The sequence below is a fragment of the Myripristis murdjan genome, chromosome 20 (assembly GCF_902150065.1).
Source record: "Myripristis murdjan chromosome 20, fMyrMur1.1, whole genome shotgun sequence".
Lineage (NCBI taxonomy): Eukaryota > Metazoa > Chordata > Actinopteri > Holocentriformes > Holocentridae > Myripristis > Myripristis murdjan.
In genome coordinates, this window is record NC_043999.1 from 14,633,701 (window position 1) to 14,651,226 (window position 17,526).

At 42.5% G+C, this 17,526-nt stretch overlaps 1 protein-coding gene across 1 annotated transcript in view; it reads left to right on the plus strand.

The window, feature by feature from the left end:
- The window catches only part of c20h8orf34 (chromosome 20 C8orf34 homolog), a 59,948-nt gene that overhangs the window by 7,036 nt on the left and 35,386 nt on the right, over window positions 1-17,526 (plus strand). The window contains exons 2-7 of the mRNA XM_030079416.1: window positions 5,378-5,522; window positions 5,819-5,950; window positions 8,292-8,411; window positions 8,707-8,735; window positions 9,722-9,885; window positions 14,711-14,877. Of these exons, the coding sequence (XP_029935276.1) occupies window positions 5,378-5,522; window positions 5,819-5,950; window positions 8,292-8,411; window positions 8,707-8,735; window positions 9,722-9,885; window positions 14,711-14,877 (757 nt within the window). The remainder of the gene's footprint in view (window positions 1-5,377; window positions 5,523-5,818; window positions 5,951-8,291; window positions 8,412-8,706; window positions 8,736-9,721; window positions 9,886-14,710; window positions 14,878-17,526) is intronic.

A 17,526-nucleotide genomic window follows, 5' to 3' on the forward strand; every position in this document is an offset into this window, starting at 1 on the left:
TAATGAAGTGAAGCAGATACAGAGAGAACAAGAAAAAGCTCAACTTGAGAGGCTTTGAGTTTTATGTTATATGTTCTATACAGTACTGTATTATATGTGAATCATACAGTAACATATTTTTATAATTTGAGTGTTTGACAATATAATCAGTTGCTGAGTCTCTCCCTAGTTTTGCTCAGCACATAGGGTAGCTTATAGTTTGGAAAAGGGGACAAAAGCCTGGTGGAGATCTGCATTCTACTGTGTGCCTTCTTTTAGTTTCCTTTTTTTGTTTTTAAATGTCAAACTTGAATACTGACAGATAGATTCAAAATGGTGAGATTAAAACAAAGTAATAAAATGGCCACTCATACATTTTTGTTTCCTAACCTTTTCTAGTCAGTTAAGTGAAAGTGAAATTAAACTGTTCCTCATTTTGCTAACGGCCCACTGGGAGTCCCGGGACCCCACTTTGAAAACCACTGTCTAATATACAGTATATGATCTGATTTTTTTTTTTCCCATTGTCCCAGACAATTTGTCTTAGATTGTTTGAAAGACATAGCAGCTCATAATTTACTCCCATGCTGCTGTACATGACTTGGTGAAGTCAGTGTTCCCTTACTCCTTCTCAAAATGTTTCCAAAGTTGAAGGGCAAGGCCACGACTGTGCAGCTGCGAAATGTGGAACTAGAGATGAAAATTGACTTCAGGCAGTGCTGCAGGAATGAGCATGTCAGGGGGCATCTATTTCTTCTGAGCACCAGAGGGGTACATAAAGACATGTTTTTTGATCGTGTGACCTGGTAGTGCCGGTCTAGTCAGGTGATGCTGCCTCTCCCACGGTCTCCTCTTCCGCATGATCTCCCTGTTCTCGTCTGCCTGCTGATTCAAGGTCTGGATCTTTTCCAGTGGCACCTTTCTCTCTACTTATCTCCACCCAAACTGGCTCACTTGGCTACTGCTGTCACCCTCTCTTTTTCAATACAATGACCAACAGTATGCAGAGCACACTGCATAGGCACGGAGACTACCGTACCTCAAATACCCTGTGATATGACTTTGTCTCCCCATATTACTCTGATAAACAGAAAGTAAATCAGTTGCAGCCATGAGACACTGTTGCATATGACAGGGACTTGAAGCCCTCTTGAAAGTCTTGGAACAGCTTTGGGCTCCGTTTAGATCATCTACCTGTGCAATTTTCCTTTTCTTGTCACTTTTTATTGAGGGACACGTTATGAAAAAGGGAGAATGTCGTGTTTCATGGATGATCAGAAGCACAGCCGCAGAGTTCTGAAAACGCTACTTCTTTCCTAAGGATTTGCTGTAGGTGTCAAGCATCTGAAGATGTAGGAATACAGTTTGTTGTAAACAAGCACACACTTGCTGTTGACTCAAAACTTTGTTCTCTTTATCCTCTGCTCTACATAAATGTACACAGATGTCTCTTCCGTCCTTGCCTCGGTAGACATGTGGATGGATATGCACAGACATCATGGGTAGGCAGCTTGTGCAGAGTTTGTGTTTTGTGCAGGTGGTTCCATCAGTGTCTCCCCTCATCTGGGCATCCATAGCTCAAACGGACCACCAGGAGACTGCAACAGCTGAGGTGGAAATGCGCCAGCCCTCAGGTTGACAACAAAGAAACAACAACAAGAAAAAAACAGAAAAAGGTTTAACCAAAGACGCTGAAACGGCAGAGTGTATTTTTTTTCAACTTGGTCCTTCTGTTTTTCCCCAATTTACCTTTTTCTCTCTTTTTCGTGCACCACTATTGATCCTCAAAGAAGAAATAGGTCTTTGTGCTTGCTATCCTCCATGGACAGGTTAGAGTGCAGGGTCAGCAATAGAACAGCACCCATGGAGCTGGTAGGGATTGAGCGTCTTTTTTTATAAGCACACTTAAGCAGGGTGGCTGTGTGCCGTCACTGTAGATTGAACCTGGACTCTCTAGCTGAAGGACTGTTTCCCTATTTCACCACCTTGCTACTTGTCTCTTACTCCTGACTTTCCCTCTTTATTACCCTGCAAGTCTTCTGGTGTCTCCCTGGTGTCTAACCCACCCTCCACCACCCTGCTATGACCTTAAAACTCATCCCGTTTACTGTCCACCCTCCTTTGCTTTCATAGCTCCCTCCTCGTTTCCACTTTGTGAGTTTGTTGAAGTTGCAGGGGTGTGGGGACTAAAGGGAGACTCAGTGTGAATGTCATGATTGTCATTGTCCCCGGAGGGAGTCCTTGAGAGCTGCCAAGGACACGGGTGTCTCTTGGCTGGCTGACAGCTTGTCTATTAGTGCCACCAAACCAAACTGCCTGGGGGTACAGAGATATCTCGCCTGATAGCAGATAAGGACACTTTGCCTGCAAAACAGTTGCTCACGCCACCTGTAGGTAAGCTTACAGTATACAGATGCAGGGACTGAAACACTCCCCGCTCTCTCTCTCTCTCTGTCTGTCTTTTAAATGGCCACGTACACACATAAACAAATGCTGTGGGTGTTATTTCGCTGAGGCAAGTCAATCCAAACCAAACAGCATCTGCTCCTGTATAGAGATGTTGACCCAAATTTGAGTCAACACCCGCCTATGGTTCCTGTCAGGGAAAATATGATTACCAGTCAAACTGCACCAGCTTATGAAACAGGACATGCATTGCATTATTTAAAGCACTTCATTACCATAGTAAGTGAAAATGTCAGATACAGTTACCTTGTCCTACTGGTGTATGTGACTTATGTAATTTATGCATATCTAGCAAGAAGATAAAATGGGATCAGTTACTAACAGTACATGTCTCAGCCTTTTTGTGATGTTAGATGGTGAAGGACATGCAGGGACGAGCTCATGCAGTATCTTGGGTTCTACTGCATGCACAACACTTGGTGTGTGTAATCAATATATACTGGCACCCAAGCATTCAGCACAGAAGAGCTCAGACGATGACTGCATGCAGATCTAGCCACATCTACAGTATCTATCCATCTGGCTTTTTGTCTGTGTGTTTTACTGCTGCCTTCCTCATGGCTCCCACCCATGCCAGCCATACTCCCTCTCTCTCCACACATCTGTGTGGTTGGTTTCCACTGGGAAACACAATCATGAAAAACACCACTCGGCAGTGATCCATGAAAAAAAATTGCACATCCTTCCCTTGCTCACAAAATCTATTAAGACTCATGAACCCTGGGGCATTTAACAGAGTTCTGCTAGTTTGGCATCCTGAATAATCTGCCAAATTACAACCTTCATTTATAGGCCTCCTGTTGCTAGGTTAGTTGAATTACCCACAGGAGCAACTAAGCAGTAATTACAACTTTTACATCTCAACATTGTTAGTGGTTTATAATTGTTAGGTGCCGGCCACAAAAATCCACTGCAGTTGTTTGAGGAGAGGCTCTCTGAAAAATACTAGTGTGCTGTGCATTCTCTTATTTTCTTATATGGAGATTTCTCAGCAATGCCACATCATCACTCTTCTCTGAGCAGCTTGTATAATCACTTTATGGGAAGCTGGGCAGAGAGCGTTTCTAAGGTGTTTTACTCTGCCATGTCCCTCGGTGAGAACTGCAGTCTACTGCGAAGCACTTCCTAATGCCCCTGATTCCTATTCATCCATTCACAGGCAGTTTGCTGTCAGAGCCGCTGGAGACACTGAAGCCAGGCAGGAATGTCCCCCTGACCAATTACCTGATTAGCTTTCCCAGCACACACAGCACAGCCAAAGTGAGCCAGCAGTAATATAGACAGGCAAGGCTGTCTCTCTTTATACCCACTCCCCGACACACACACATTATATAGGCCTATGTACAGTGCTGCCAAATCATTGTGGTCCACTAATGGCTTTCTCAGCTTTGGTTGAGCCCCACTGCAGTTGCTGTCCTGAAGTCAGCTTCAGCTAATCTGGCTGGCTAAATGCAGTCGGCCAGAGTTCAGGCTCATGATGTTCCCTGACAGCCCCTCCTCTACCTGCTTGATCATCATATGCACATAACTAATTATTGTTTAGCAAAAGTCTCTTGTGTGTAAATACCTTATGAAAGCACCAATAGACATCCCTGCAATATCATCACAATTTCAAGGTTGATGTGTTTTCGGTTTAGTCCACATCACCCCGCCCTAGATTAGATAGTACCAGTTTATTTTCCTAATGAAAAACATCCTAACTTTTTTCATTAGATTACTATTTTTGGCTTCTGTGTTGTTGACGAGTCAGAAGTCTTCATCAAAATGCCAGTGCTCATATTCATATTTATGAGTGTGTGCCTACACGGCTGCTTTAGTTGGCTGGGTGTAGAGAGGATATGATTAGGCATGACATGATTGGCACATCTGATGCTGAACTCCCATCATGTGTTTGACAGCCCCATAAATTAGCATTCAGAGTGAGATGCAACCTCTCCCCTCCTCACCTGTTACTCCATCTCTTCCTCTGTTTTCCCTCTTTTCTGCTTCCTCTAACACATTTTCTCTCCTCTTTTCAGCTGTCTTTCTCCATCAGTCCCATTTGTCAGTCCCTCCCGTGAACATTTGCTCCAACTCTCTCAGTCTGTCTGTATGCCTCATGTCATCTCCACCCAGTCGAACAAACAATCCCGCAACTTTACCTTTCAAATCCTCTTCGCACGCACATCCTTCTCCCCCTTCCCTGCAACTATATCCCATCTGGACAAGTAATTAAAGTCTAGTATTGAGCATTATAATCTTATTTTTCATCCCCATTCAAACCAGAGAAAAATCTTCCAATGTGGGTGCAATAATTTCCCTCACTTTAAGAATTAGCTTGTATTGACTGTCGTAGTTTTCATTTTGGTGCAGTGATGTGCCTTGCTAAATGTGTTTGATTTGGTTTTAAATTACTTGTTAAAGGCAGACTATGCAGTTTGAACTAGGAGGGTGCACCACTTTGTTTACTAATGTTAAAGATGATTACATTAAGTCTGCCACATTTTTTAAATGCCTGCCTTGAATCCAGTGTTCTGATGTCAAATGTACATAAAAACATAAACAATAGAGCAAAATGCTCAAATCATCTGGGTTATGATGGTAAAAGAGTTGTCCTGAACTCCTGAGGCATCTAAGTTAAATTGTTTTGAGAATTGAGTGCTGTTCATCATTCTTTACCACATCATAACAAAGTCAGGTGACCTTGAAACTGTATAGTCTGCCTTTAAATTAATTTGATAAAATGATCAGTCATGGATTCCTTTAGGGAAATTCTCTTTTTGCTTGCCCCCCATCCACAGGGAGGCCAGCTATACAACAGCCCTGATTTTGGTAGGGGTTCAACGTCTTGCTCAAAGGCACCTACCTAATTCCGACCTACGCTGACTGTCTATCCTAACACAGCCACCAGTCCCTTCATCTGAGTGCTGTCTGCTTTGCTCTGCCTCTTCAGGAGTTGATGACCAGATTGATAACTGAGACTCCAGACCATCCAATCCCTTTTCTCATTGATCACCTGCAGACCAAGCAAGGCAGCCCGGGCAAACTGCAGAGAACTCTGTCGGGCTCTGCAGCACTGTGGGCGCAGAGCTCTACAGGTGGGTACTCTCACATGCAACACCTCATTCATGAGCTCACACATGCAGAAATCTGCATTTGCATTGATAATGTACATACTCAACCCATATACACACTTATACTCACATACAATGCATGTATACAGACATGCACAATTTATTAATAAATGGCAATTGATTCAAAGGTGCTTTACGTGAAAGCTAGGGACAGTTGGAGCTTTGGGGCAAAAAACAAACAAAACAAACTTAAGCTGCATTGTCACATTCTAGAATTTGCTGAACAAGAATAATGTGACTCTGACTGTCTCTTCCCGCAGAAAACAAAAACACTCGAAGGGAGTGCAGGAACTACGAGAAGCCATGGCAAATACACCCTAAGAAACCGAAGAAATCCAAAAGTGACCTGGCTGTCTCCAGTCTCTCACCTCCTTCACCAGAGTCCAAGTCCTGTGAGTGTCTTTTTTTGAGCCATCTTTTTCAAATCCTTCCATTCAGAATTTAACAGAATTAACAGAAATTCAAATCGAGAATGCTAATTATTGCAAAAAACATGCAGAAGCACAAATAAAACTTCAGAGAAAACAACGAATTGCATAGAAACTTTTGTGCCTGTGATTCAGAAACAGCTGGAAGTTCAGTTGCTGTCATAGCAAGTTTCAATAAAGGATATTATTGAGACTGTATAAAATGCACTGCATCTTAAACCCTCTCCTTCATGCACGGTCCTGCAATTTCTAATGCAAAGCGGCACAGTTTTGATACCTGTTGTATCCCAATTACACGCCCCATTGACTTTAATCTCCACTTTTAATTTGATATAATTATATCTAATTAAAGTTAGTCACAGTGTGTAGTCCCGTGGCCTCTTTGAGTTGCCTCCCCCAAGCCCTGCAGAGGTAGCAATTATAGAGTGCCACATTTTACACACTTGCCTCACTGCTGCACTAACACACAATTTTTTAAGTCATTCCTGAAGTGAATGCAGGATAGATAACAGGTTGGTGAGGCTGCTGTAGTAGTTTATGGTATTTTCTGTAATCAGCTGCTATAGGTTTGGTGGTAAAGTTAAGGATGGCGCTGGAGATTTTGAGGTTAGGTCAAATGGGGAGCAGGCGGAGAGTCACAGAGGCAGAGACCACTTCAATAATTCAACAATGTGCTCTGTCTCTGCCAGACCAAGTCTATTTCAGGCTGTGGTTATATCGTTCCTCAAAATCAAGAGGAAATGGTTGTCAAGATGAGTGTGTGTAGTGAGAAAAAGAGAATAAGCAAGGGAGCACAAAAGTTAGAGCGAGACAAAGCCAGACATTCAACACATCGACATATTCTTGAGTGTGTAGCATGTTAACATACTTCTTGGCGTCTTGATACTGTAGATTGCCTCAAAGCTAGATTTCAACCCAAGTCATATTAAAAATACATATATAGGTATTTTTGTGTGCAGAGCTCATGAAACTTTTAAAGAGAAAGACATGCCTCGCATCACTCTGCAGTACAGTAAGGACAAAACAACAGCCGTCATAGATTGCCTGCACATGCTAATATGTTAATGAAAATGAATCGTGTACCATTCCATGGGCGCAGTAGGGCTCCTCCTTTGCACCCAGACAGATCTGTGCACAGTATGGTTACGGGTTAATGTGCTCTGCCCTTCATTTCTATTTGATTGATGCTTTAATGGGTGGCAGCAGTGGGAACTGAATCCTTAACCCTTAATCTAAGCTATTAAGCTACTGCGCAGCACCATGCAGCAGCACCACAACACACAGAGCCCCACTGCTGGAGGACAGAGAGGCACTCCTTGCCGATAGTAATGAAAGACTTTCTCTCTAGACTGTATTTGTCAGAGATATTTGCTCTCTGTTTATGGTGGTTACAGTGCCAAGCAGCTTACTCAGGGTAGAAAAGGGTAGAGGATGGCAGACTGCAGCAGTAGACCTGTTAATATAGTCACTAGCAAGTGTGTGTGCAAGAGTGCTTGTGTGTGTAACTGCAAACAGAAATGTGCTTTTCTTTACATGCCATCACGTATCATGCGTACAGCTTATGGATTTAATTTAAAATTGTTTGTATTAAATTCTAATTATTATGTCAGTGAGTGCATGCACAGGCACATGGCATATAGTGGCCAATGTTTAAAAAGACAACTAGTGCTGTACATTTGTTTGGCATCTCATCAGTTCCCAGTGGCTTTTATGTTTTATTCAAATTCGGCAATGTTGGGTATAAGAACGTTAGATATGGATGAAGTACAAGTAATCCCATTCCTATAAGAGAATATCTCTCTCTCTCCCTCTATAAATAATGACCGTGTCCTCCAATTCATGAATTAACCATTATATAGAAGCTGAGTGACACTGCTAGAGGACGTGGGTAGGATGTCATGCTGTATGTGGGTCATTTCCTCCTGTTTGAGCTATTTTGAAAACTTAATCAAACAGAATGATAGACCCTGTCCCTTGGCCCCTGGCCAGTGAGCACTGTGCCTCTGGAAGAGACACCCTGACTTTTCTGCAGGCATTTCCATTCCACTTTACCCCGCAGTAATTCACAAAGTCCTGTTTGGACAAACAGTCCATCCAAATGGCATCCTTTTTGCTGCACCAGCGGTGGAGTTTATAGATCAGATGTCGAATTATGATCGCTTTTTTCCCGAAATGATTGTTCAGAGTTGGATTCTGGTTGTGGTTGTTTTGACAAAATCCAAACAAGGTTTGGATTTGGTGGCAGGACATCTGACAGAAATTGTATACTTGTGCCTCTGTTTATGTTTATGTCCATGATGCTCAGTGCCACGTTCAATTGAATATCCATCCTGGGACTGGAGGGAGAGCCGGGACTTTGATGAGCTCAACCACATCTTGCAGGAGAGCAAGAAGCTTGGAAAGGCCCTGGAGAACCTGTCACGCAGTGAGTGGCTGTGGCACAGTGTAGCGCACACTTATAAAACTTGATCTTTACACAATACCGAGCACAGTGTTTAATACATCTTAACATATACAGTGCTAAACCGTGGGATCTAAACCCTAGTCCTTTCTGTAAATGCCACTGTAAATCCTGAGCAGAAAGCAGATCGGACACCTAATCTTACAAGCTTTCCACTAAGCTCAAAGAAGTCTAAGCTGAGATTTTCAACAGCAACATTTGATAGTGAACATTTAGATGCTCCCTTGTGCTTTAAACCATTCTCTTTTCTCCTCTGCAGGCATTGCTATCTCTGATGAGCTTGACCAGGTAAATATGAACTATACTGGAGTGAGTTCGTATCAACTGGCATTACATCTATGTGGAAATATGTTTCTGTCACTTAGCAGTTCGCAGCATTGCTCATACTACTGTACATCAAATAAAAACCATGTTTCATAACTTTCACTTGGTTGACAGAGTAGCACAGCTCTTTGTGTGATGATGAACTGCCATCTCATGGGAGTGATACGCGAGTGTGATACTTCAATAAGCGTGTCCTCCATCTTTCTCTCCCTTGTTGCCTCAATGTGCATCTTAGCAAGCAAAGCCTTGTCTGAGCTCCATCTTTGTTCCTGCCTGGCCCCAATTCTCTCCCAACACAATAGTGTGATAGCTGCCCAGACTAGAGATGCAGCAAGTGATTTAGAAATGATGGGTCTGGATGAGATGCACAGCATATGTTTTGACAGGGACTTCACTTTTTGTTCAATGCTGCAGTACATGTCCATGTCCTTGGCTCCCAGCCCAGAGATTTTCCTCCTTTTCTTCAAGATGGGACAGAGAATGAATACTAAACACCTGCTCCGATCATGCATAGACAATTGAATTTGGTTCCAACCTGGATGTAGTTAAAGAGAAACAGACATATCCTATGCCTTTTGTTTTGAGCAGGGTTGTGAACATGTGCTGGCTCCCAAGTATTGTCTGGGAGAGATTCCAGACAATACTGTGTTGCTTTTAGAAACTCATTCTCTTCCTTAGAACACAAGCAATTGTTATTGTGGGCAAGAGATGTAAGGCCTTTGTTATATCTCCATTGCTAGCTGGAGTGCTTTTGGAGATTTGAAAGTGTTGCTACAGTATATTGCACTGTGTTGAGATAAACTTTAATCGCAGTCCACTCACTCCCACCCCCCCTTTCTCCAATCTCCTTTTTTTTTTATATGATTCTCTATCTTTCTGTCTGCCCTATTTCTGTCTGTCGTCTTGCCTCTCTCCCTCTCACTCCTGTGCGTTCCCTCTCTCTCTTTTAGAACTTGGGAGGTTATAACTCGGTGCTGCGCCCTCGGGTGGTGGGGGAGTGGGTTGGTCGGGAGGAAGAGGACCCAGACCCACTGGCTGCTGAGATGCTGCAGCCCCCCGTCCCACGGGCCAAGACCGAAGCGTGGGGGAGTGCAGACAACAGCCCTGCTGGGAGGTGGGTGATGTATGGGGTTTATATTTGTGTAGTTCCTAAAGACAGGCATGTGGCCCCTGCATTTTCCAAATTCTGCCACTTCCCTGTCTATACTTTTACATGAAGCTGAGGAGGTGCAGGCAGATATCCAGTCATTTCCCAACATCCACATCGACCTGCTTTGCAGTCTACCAGAAACCACTAGCCACTATTGGTCTAGCTCACGCTAGCTGGCTGCTAAGCCATGGATACAGTGTTCATGTCTGATGTCCTATTTGACCGGTTTCATCTGTGTTGTGCCCGTCTCATCACGGTAAAGGATGTTACTTATAAATTAGCTGTGCACCCTGCCTTGGTCTTGTTTCTAAGGGGAGCACATTTTCATGAACACTGTGTCATGATTGGTCGAAATAGCTTCCAGTGTGAAGAGCTTTTACTTTGGAAGATGATGGCTCCCAGTTTTGTCAAGGCATGGACAGCAGATTTTTGGTTTTCATTTTGAATCCGATTCCTTGTGGTGGAAATGATGTAACCATTTCTAAATCGATTTTGATTCCAAGGGTTAAAGGAAAAATATATGTCCAGCTGGAAATGGTGCCAGAGTAGGGGTGGATATTCAGGATGTGAATATGTACCTTATGTATTTTTGATGCTCAATCTTTTTTTTGTTTCACGAACATGTTTAAAAAACAAACAAACAAACAAACAAAAAAACAAAACATGGGAATCAGCACGGTGTAATCAAGAATCAGTTCTTTTGGAGTTGACTCACCATCCTCGGTTTTGTCTTGTACTTTTAGGCTGCAGTACAAACTCACTACAGTGTGTGTGTGTGTGTGTGTGTGTGTGTGTGTGTGTGTGTGTGTGTGTGTTTGCGTGCACACCTGTGCACACCATGCACGTACATGAATATTGTGGATCAGTTTGAATCACACATCCTTAAGAAACCTCACAACATGAAGAGGTAAACTTCTGACTCGCTCCCGCTGCCGGAGGAGCGCCCATCGGAGAGGGGTTAGATAATCCCATTTCAAAGGCACGATCAAACATGTTTGCCATGATATTGCTTCAATCCAATTTTGAATTAAAGCTAAACTCATTTCAGTTTGCTCAAGGCCAGGAGAAATTTTGCGCTTGTTATTTTAAAGAGGGCCATCTTGAACAATGCATGTGCGTCATGTGCTAAACTATCATATTTCTTGCCGTCTTAGGAATCAACCTTCACACGTTTGCAAATCTATATCCAAAGTGCCAAAGAGCCCGAGACCTTTCTGAGCTCCTTGCCAGATGTTACTCTTGTTGCGTGTATATGTGTGAATGTGTGACTTTGTGTGTGTGTGTGCCACATGCAAGGCAGCAGCTGATGCGACTAATTAGAAGAGGATCGGATATAAAACCATAAATCATGCGCAGGCCTGAGCTGACATACAGACAGTCTTAATCTCATTAGGTTACTGTATGGGTGGATTATAGGGAGAAATCACGTAGTTAGGAGCCTGAGCTGGGAGATAGGGATATGTGTGGGCTTACTGAGCTCTCTGTGTGTGTGCGTGCGTGCGTGTGTGTGTGTGCGTGTGTGTGTGTGTGTGTGTGTGTGTTCCCAGGCATACGAATCGGAGGTTTTTGCACTCACCTATGAGGAAGTGTTTGAGAATGCACTTCTGCTGCTGCACTAGGGTGGTCCTATGTGTTTGGCATGATGCAGGATCCCAAAATAATCACAGTCTCTGCTCCCATTAACCAGAGAAGTACTTGGCTCATCTGATAGATCATCTCTTAATTGTATTTACTGGGTACTGAGATACTTGAGAATCTGTCTGAGGATCAGTTTTTCAGCCTCAAAAATGGATAGATCAGAGCAAATACACATAAATATATGTCTTTTGTGTCTCTGGTTCAGGTTCATGTTAGGGTTTGGTATACAGTGTCATTTCCAGTGGTTTAGAGATCATGTTTAATCGACAGTAAGGTTACATTTAGGTTCATAAGCTGTTTATAGCTTGTATTCAGAGCAAAATGGAGTGACCCGTCTGAGCCAGTGGAAAACTGGCAAAATCAGAGCTGCCCTCGCCACTGCCTGCCCTGAAACTGATCTCAGTCTCGGTGGAATACCGTCTCTGGTGTCCATCCACATTCAGAAAAACTGTCCTCATATTTTTTCCTCTTATATCTGACCTTATTTGTCAAACCAGTCCAGCTCCCTCCTCGCACCATGGCCAGTTTACTTCATTTCATTCTCTTTCTTACTTTTCTGCCCCTCATCCCAGTGTACCTGTCACAGAGGACCCTAAGGAGCGCTGACAGGTGGTGGTGGCTACCTGTCTGATTGGCTGCTGAGTCTAGGAAGGAAGCACAAAGGGCATGAGGGAAATCAGATGCAGCAGTGGCAGAAGTTTATTCAAGGAAATGGTTTATTGTGACAGAATGTGTCCAGTGGTGTGGGACTTCCTCATCCTATATCTTGGTCACTTCATCCTGCTTCTTTCTCCCTCTCCCTCCACCTATTTTTTCTTTCCCATCCTCATCCCTCACATCTATACAATGTATTCCTTCTTTTAAGACCAGTGGAGGCAGTGACAGATCAGACTAATGTACATACAACCAGGCACAAATAATGACTAACAAGCAGACTAAGGCAGCGACTAACGCAACTGCTTCCCAGTTTTATGGGTTTATACCTGGTTTGTTATTACTTTAATAATTGTCATCATTAATGCCCTGGAGGTAATGCACAGACTCGTATACACACAAGATGAGCAACACATATTCATTTTGAGCGAGATTTAGAAAACTGCCAATTTAAGTGTAGTTTCTTTATTTCGAGTGGGTGCCATCATAAAAAAAATCACAGTAATTACTCTTCTGCTTTTAATTCAAGATTCGTTAGGCTTCTCCCTTAATGGGAATTGCACAGGGATTTTCAACTTAGTTTGTGAACTGCAACACTGCACAAAAGTTTTCTTCCTAGGCTGAAATATTTCTTTGTTTTCAGCCACAGGGAGATGATTGCCTTTTTTTCCAAAGAGAGCAATTAGACACAGAATAGAAAATTGTTGTGGAAATAGACTGCGCCACCCAGATTTTAAAATGTGCGAAACTCTGACAGGGAACAGCCGTTTTGCCTTGTCTATATTAGCAAATCTAATTAGCATAGAAATACCATGCACCGGGTATGAAGAAATATCTGTTCTGCTTTTGACCCGTCTCCATTATCTGTAAATAGGAGACATTCAGATGAGATTACCATCATAGTCTTCTTCCCCCATCTAATCCATGCCCTCAGCAAGCAGGACATGGAAATTAATTTCTCCAATATGGAGGTAATGCAGAAATCAGCCCTTATAAATTATTTCCCTATCTGTCTGTTTAAAATTGGAGGCATTATTTGGTAATTTTTCAGCCATTTCCCATGTTCCAGGCTTAGCTAGAGATAACAGCATTTCACCTGAAAAATGGATAAAGCCATTGGGAAAAGCAATAAACAGAGAAGCGTCTGATTTCTCCCGATACAAGTATTAGTGTTTAATTAAAATAGCCTGAGAAAAAGCCTGAGAAATGAGAAGTGGCTGCTAAGCTACAGTATATGGTGCTGTAAGAGCTAAGTACTGGAGCAAATACTGACTTGTAGGATTTGGATGGACTTTGCACATGCAGGCTGATAAAAAAAAAAAAAAAAATAGTATATCTCCTTGGCTGCATCCCTTGGCAAACAACGGCTTATGTAACAATAAAATGTTACCATTAGACTTCATAGTAAACTAAATTATGGAGTTGGGGAGGAAGAAATTTGCAAAGGAGAAAGCAAAGTCACTGAAAAATACCATTGCCATGCAGTCGCTTGTTTGTTTTCATTTCTTTTTCATTTGATTTTAAAGCAATGCTCAACAGCCTGGGTTTTTATGAATATTTTAAAAATGATCAAAACAGCAGGCCATGTTTGCAAGTTAGCATCTGCCTACAGCATTGTCACAAAAATTCAAAGAATAACCTATTTCTCCAGTTGCATTCTTCATACATACCGTTCACTCCTGTTTTAAGTACAGATTAGTTCTCATTATTCTGTCTCCAGCTGACTAGTAGAGGGTAAATTCAACACCTCAGATCCATCCATTGCCTGCTTATACTGTAAAACGCCCCTATGTCAGGATGGTTTCCTACCTCTCAGCAGCTCCTTTACACAGCAACTACACATGTCTACATACTACTGCGACTTGTTTGTGGGTAGTGTTACAAGAAGGGTTGGCTCTGTTTCTCAGCTCGTAGCAATTATCCCTCCTTATCTCTTTCCTGTTAACCGTTCTCAGGAAGGTGTGCTGTACCTGCGTGGCACTTGACATGATTGTGCGCTATATTGTCCCTAACAGCTACAGAATGGCTGCCAAGTATAAGCCACGGCCTTTAAGTGCATCACTTAAAGGCAGATGTGGGGACATTTTGCACAGGCCAGAAAGCCTGAGCGGGCTAAGATATGACCTGACAGATGAGGATAAGAGGAATGTAATGACTATAGGAACACTGATATTATAAAGAGTGCTATTTCAGAAGGCACAGTTCCCAGTAGCTCAAAGTGTGCCACTGTGGATGAAGATAGTTTCGCGAGGCAGTGATTCTCGACACATTCAACATGCAAATTCTTTATGGGGGAGGAAATGATTAATAGGATCTTTATTAATGTTACATAATCTGCCATGTAGGGAAATATTAGAAGCAACTGACGCATGTAAAGAAACGTCATTTTGGGATGCGTGTGTGCACATAGTCCTCTAATATTGTATGAATGTTGCCAAACCTTTGAGTGCCTACTTTCTCTTTTGCCCTAACCCTTCCCTCTGCATGCCTCCCTCAGCCTGAAGATGGAAACAAAGAGCAAAGGACTGAAGGAGCAGCAGCAGCATCACAAGAAGCTCCTGGCAGCCATGTTGTCCCAGGACTCCTTTGACTCAGTCCACAGCCCTGCCCCCTCTGTCACAGAGGAAGAAATTGAGGATGAGGATGATGCCATGGAGCTACTGGGTAATGTCACATACACAGCCACCCCCGTCCCCACCACACTCAAAAAAGACGAATTAAAATATGTCTATATATATATCTATATTGTACGGAATAAGCAAAATGAGAGGTTTTCATACCTTTCATGTGTGTGTGATTCATTGCGTTCCAAATGCTTTCTCCCTTTTAATCAAGGCGTGTTTAAAATCCTGTTGAACTTAAAAGAACAGAGCTACTGCCAAGCCAACCTGCTATGCGGGTTTACAAGGCCTCACTGTGTGTGTCAGCAGACGCTCTGTTGGTGTGTGAGACAGACACCTGTTTTCTTGCCTTTCCACACAAACCAAGAACAGCCTGCTGTGTTAACCGCGAATGTGTGTGTATGTGTATGTGTGTGTGTGAAGTAGTGAGTCAGGTATAAGCTGACTAATTCCTCCTTTACATCAAAAGACTAAGGCAAACATGCATCGCTATGCAACATCTCACAATTAATGACAGTTCATCCTTTTGGCAGAGCCTTTTCACTGTCAGAAGCTACATAATCTTGTAATGTTTTTTGAAACCATAAATACATTATATTTTGATTTTCAGAAATCCAAATCCAGGTGAATGACTTTGTAAGGGGAGCTACAGCTGCATCAGTTACCCTTTACATTAAACAACGTAAGGTGACTCATCAAGAAGAGAATAAAAGTAGTCAGTAGAATAGACATCCAAACCAAAACACTGTTAAAAATAGCTATATGTCATATACCATCTGTCATGTATGTTGGTACCCTCATGGAAAGCTAACCAAAGGTAGATGATGTGACATTAATATTTACAGTGCAGCTACAGTGGAGTTGTTATAGTAGAAATTTGTTTGACTGTGAATTTCACTCCCTCCTTCCCTTATAGCACAATAGCAGTTTCTTCCACTACATGCACTGAATGCAGCATTTTCAAGCACATTTTCTTCAAGGAAATGTAGAAAATGACTACCTGAAGCACAAACAGATGATGCATTTGAGGAAAAGTGCATACAGCAAAAATATAAATTGCAACACTTCAGCACAGAATGTACTCTTGGCAAACGCTGAACATTACAGACTACAGTATAACAGATTATTTGTGAATGGAGCCTTTATTTGATTATTGTCTACTGGGATTACATACCAGTGTAGGAAGCACTGCATGCATCCAATTCCACCTTCAGATTGCCCCGAGGAGCCACACTTTTGTTGTAGCTAGATGGCTGCAGTTTTGTGTTGCAGCAGCTCCTAATTAGAAGTATCTCCACTTTGCTGTACATACTCTGCACACATTTTTAGCCAGTCTGGTTTTTCAAATCAACAAACTCTGGTCACAGTATTGCCTCTTTGATTTGGTGTGTGCCTACACAAGCACGTGTGTGTGTGTGTGTGTTAACATTCCTCTCTGTGCATGGCATTTTGCGCTGATTCAGGCCTGAGATGGATGAGTAGGAGAGTAAGGAGGTGGGATGAGTAGCTGATTTGAAGTCTTCTTTAGGGATTATTCAGCGGAGGGTCTGCATGCTCATCACCTTGTCTTGGCAGACAAAGGATGTAATGCCCCATGCCAAATTGAATTTGTTCACTGAAATGTTTTGAAATGCTTCTCCCTCACTTCTTCCCACCGTCTCTGCCTCGCTGCTGTGTACTCATCTTTTACCGGCAGAGGTGGCTCTGTTGACTGAAATAGTTTAGCCCTGTGCTATAACACTACTGTAATGGAAGGTCACACTCACAAATACATAAACACACATACACATACAGTACGTGACTGCACACACACTCCTGCCAAACAGGTATAGCAAACACATGCAGAATGAAAATGTCACTAATAATCTCATCGAACCACAGCACCACTGTATAAAATGTAAGACAACTGCATGGATTACTGTATCTGCGGCTCCCATCTAAATCTAATTCTATATTATAAAAGCATTACTCATCTTCCGTAATATCATGAGCACAGTTCAACATCACATAATACACAGAAAAATCTACACTGCCGGTGATTATGCTGAATATTACTCAACAAATGTTTGACATACATTACTCCTTTGAGGAAGAATCCCTTACAACCCTCTCTTTTTATTTCCCTATGTCTATAATATGGGCTCCAATTATAGTGCCAGTGTGTCTCTCCAGCCTCCTCAGAGCCACCCCATGTGCTGACAGATAATCTATATCTTCACTCTTTGCTCTGCTGTCACAGCACTGTGGCACTTTTGGCTTGTTAGCAGGATGTTTTCGTCAGGATCATCCAATGGGTCATCTTTCTCTATTGGTAGCCTATAGGATGAGTGACGGAGAGGGGGGGCTCCCGGCTACAGACACTGTCATTCAACCGGATGACCTAGATTTAAGCCGTGTATCGGAAAGCATCCACCCTGCTAATGTGTCCTTGAGCAAGTTATGAATCTCCTCCACTCCAGGGAATGTTTTTACAACTGAGCCTGACCCCTGATCTCACTGGAGAATAGCAAGAGAAAGGAAAAGTTTCCTGAGTATCAATAAAGTATCACATTATTTGTTATTCATTAATATGAATAATTTAAAATAAAAAAATTGAATTATTTAAATACATTCCAACAGCAGCTGTACCCATGCTTGATGCCATACTGCTATAAATTTTAATGCATTTTAGCTTGTCTACACAATGCACACA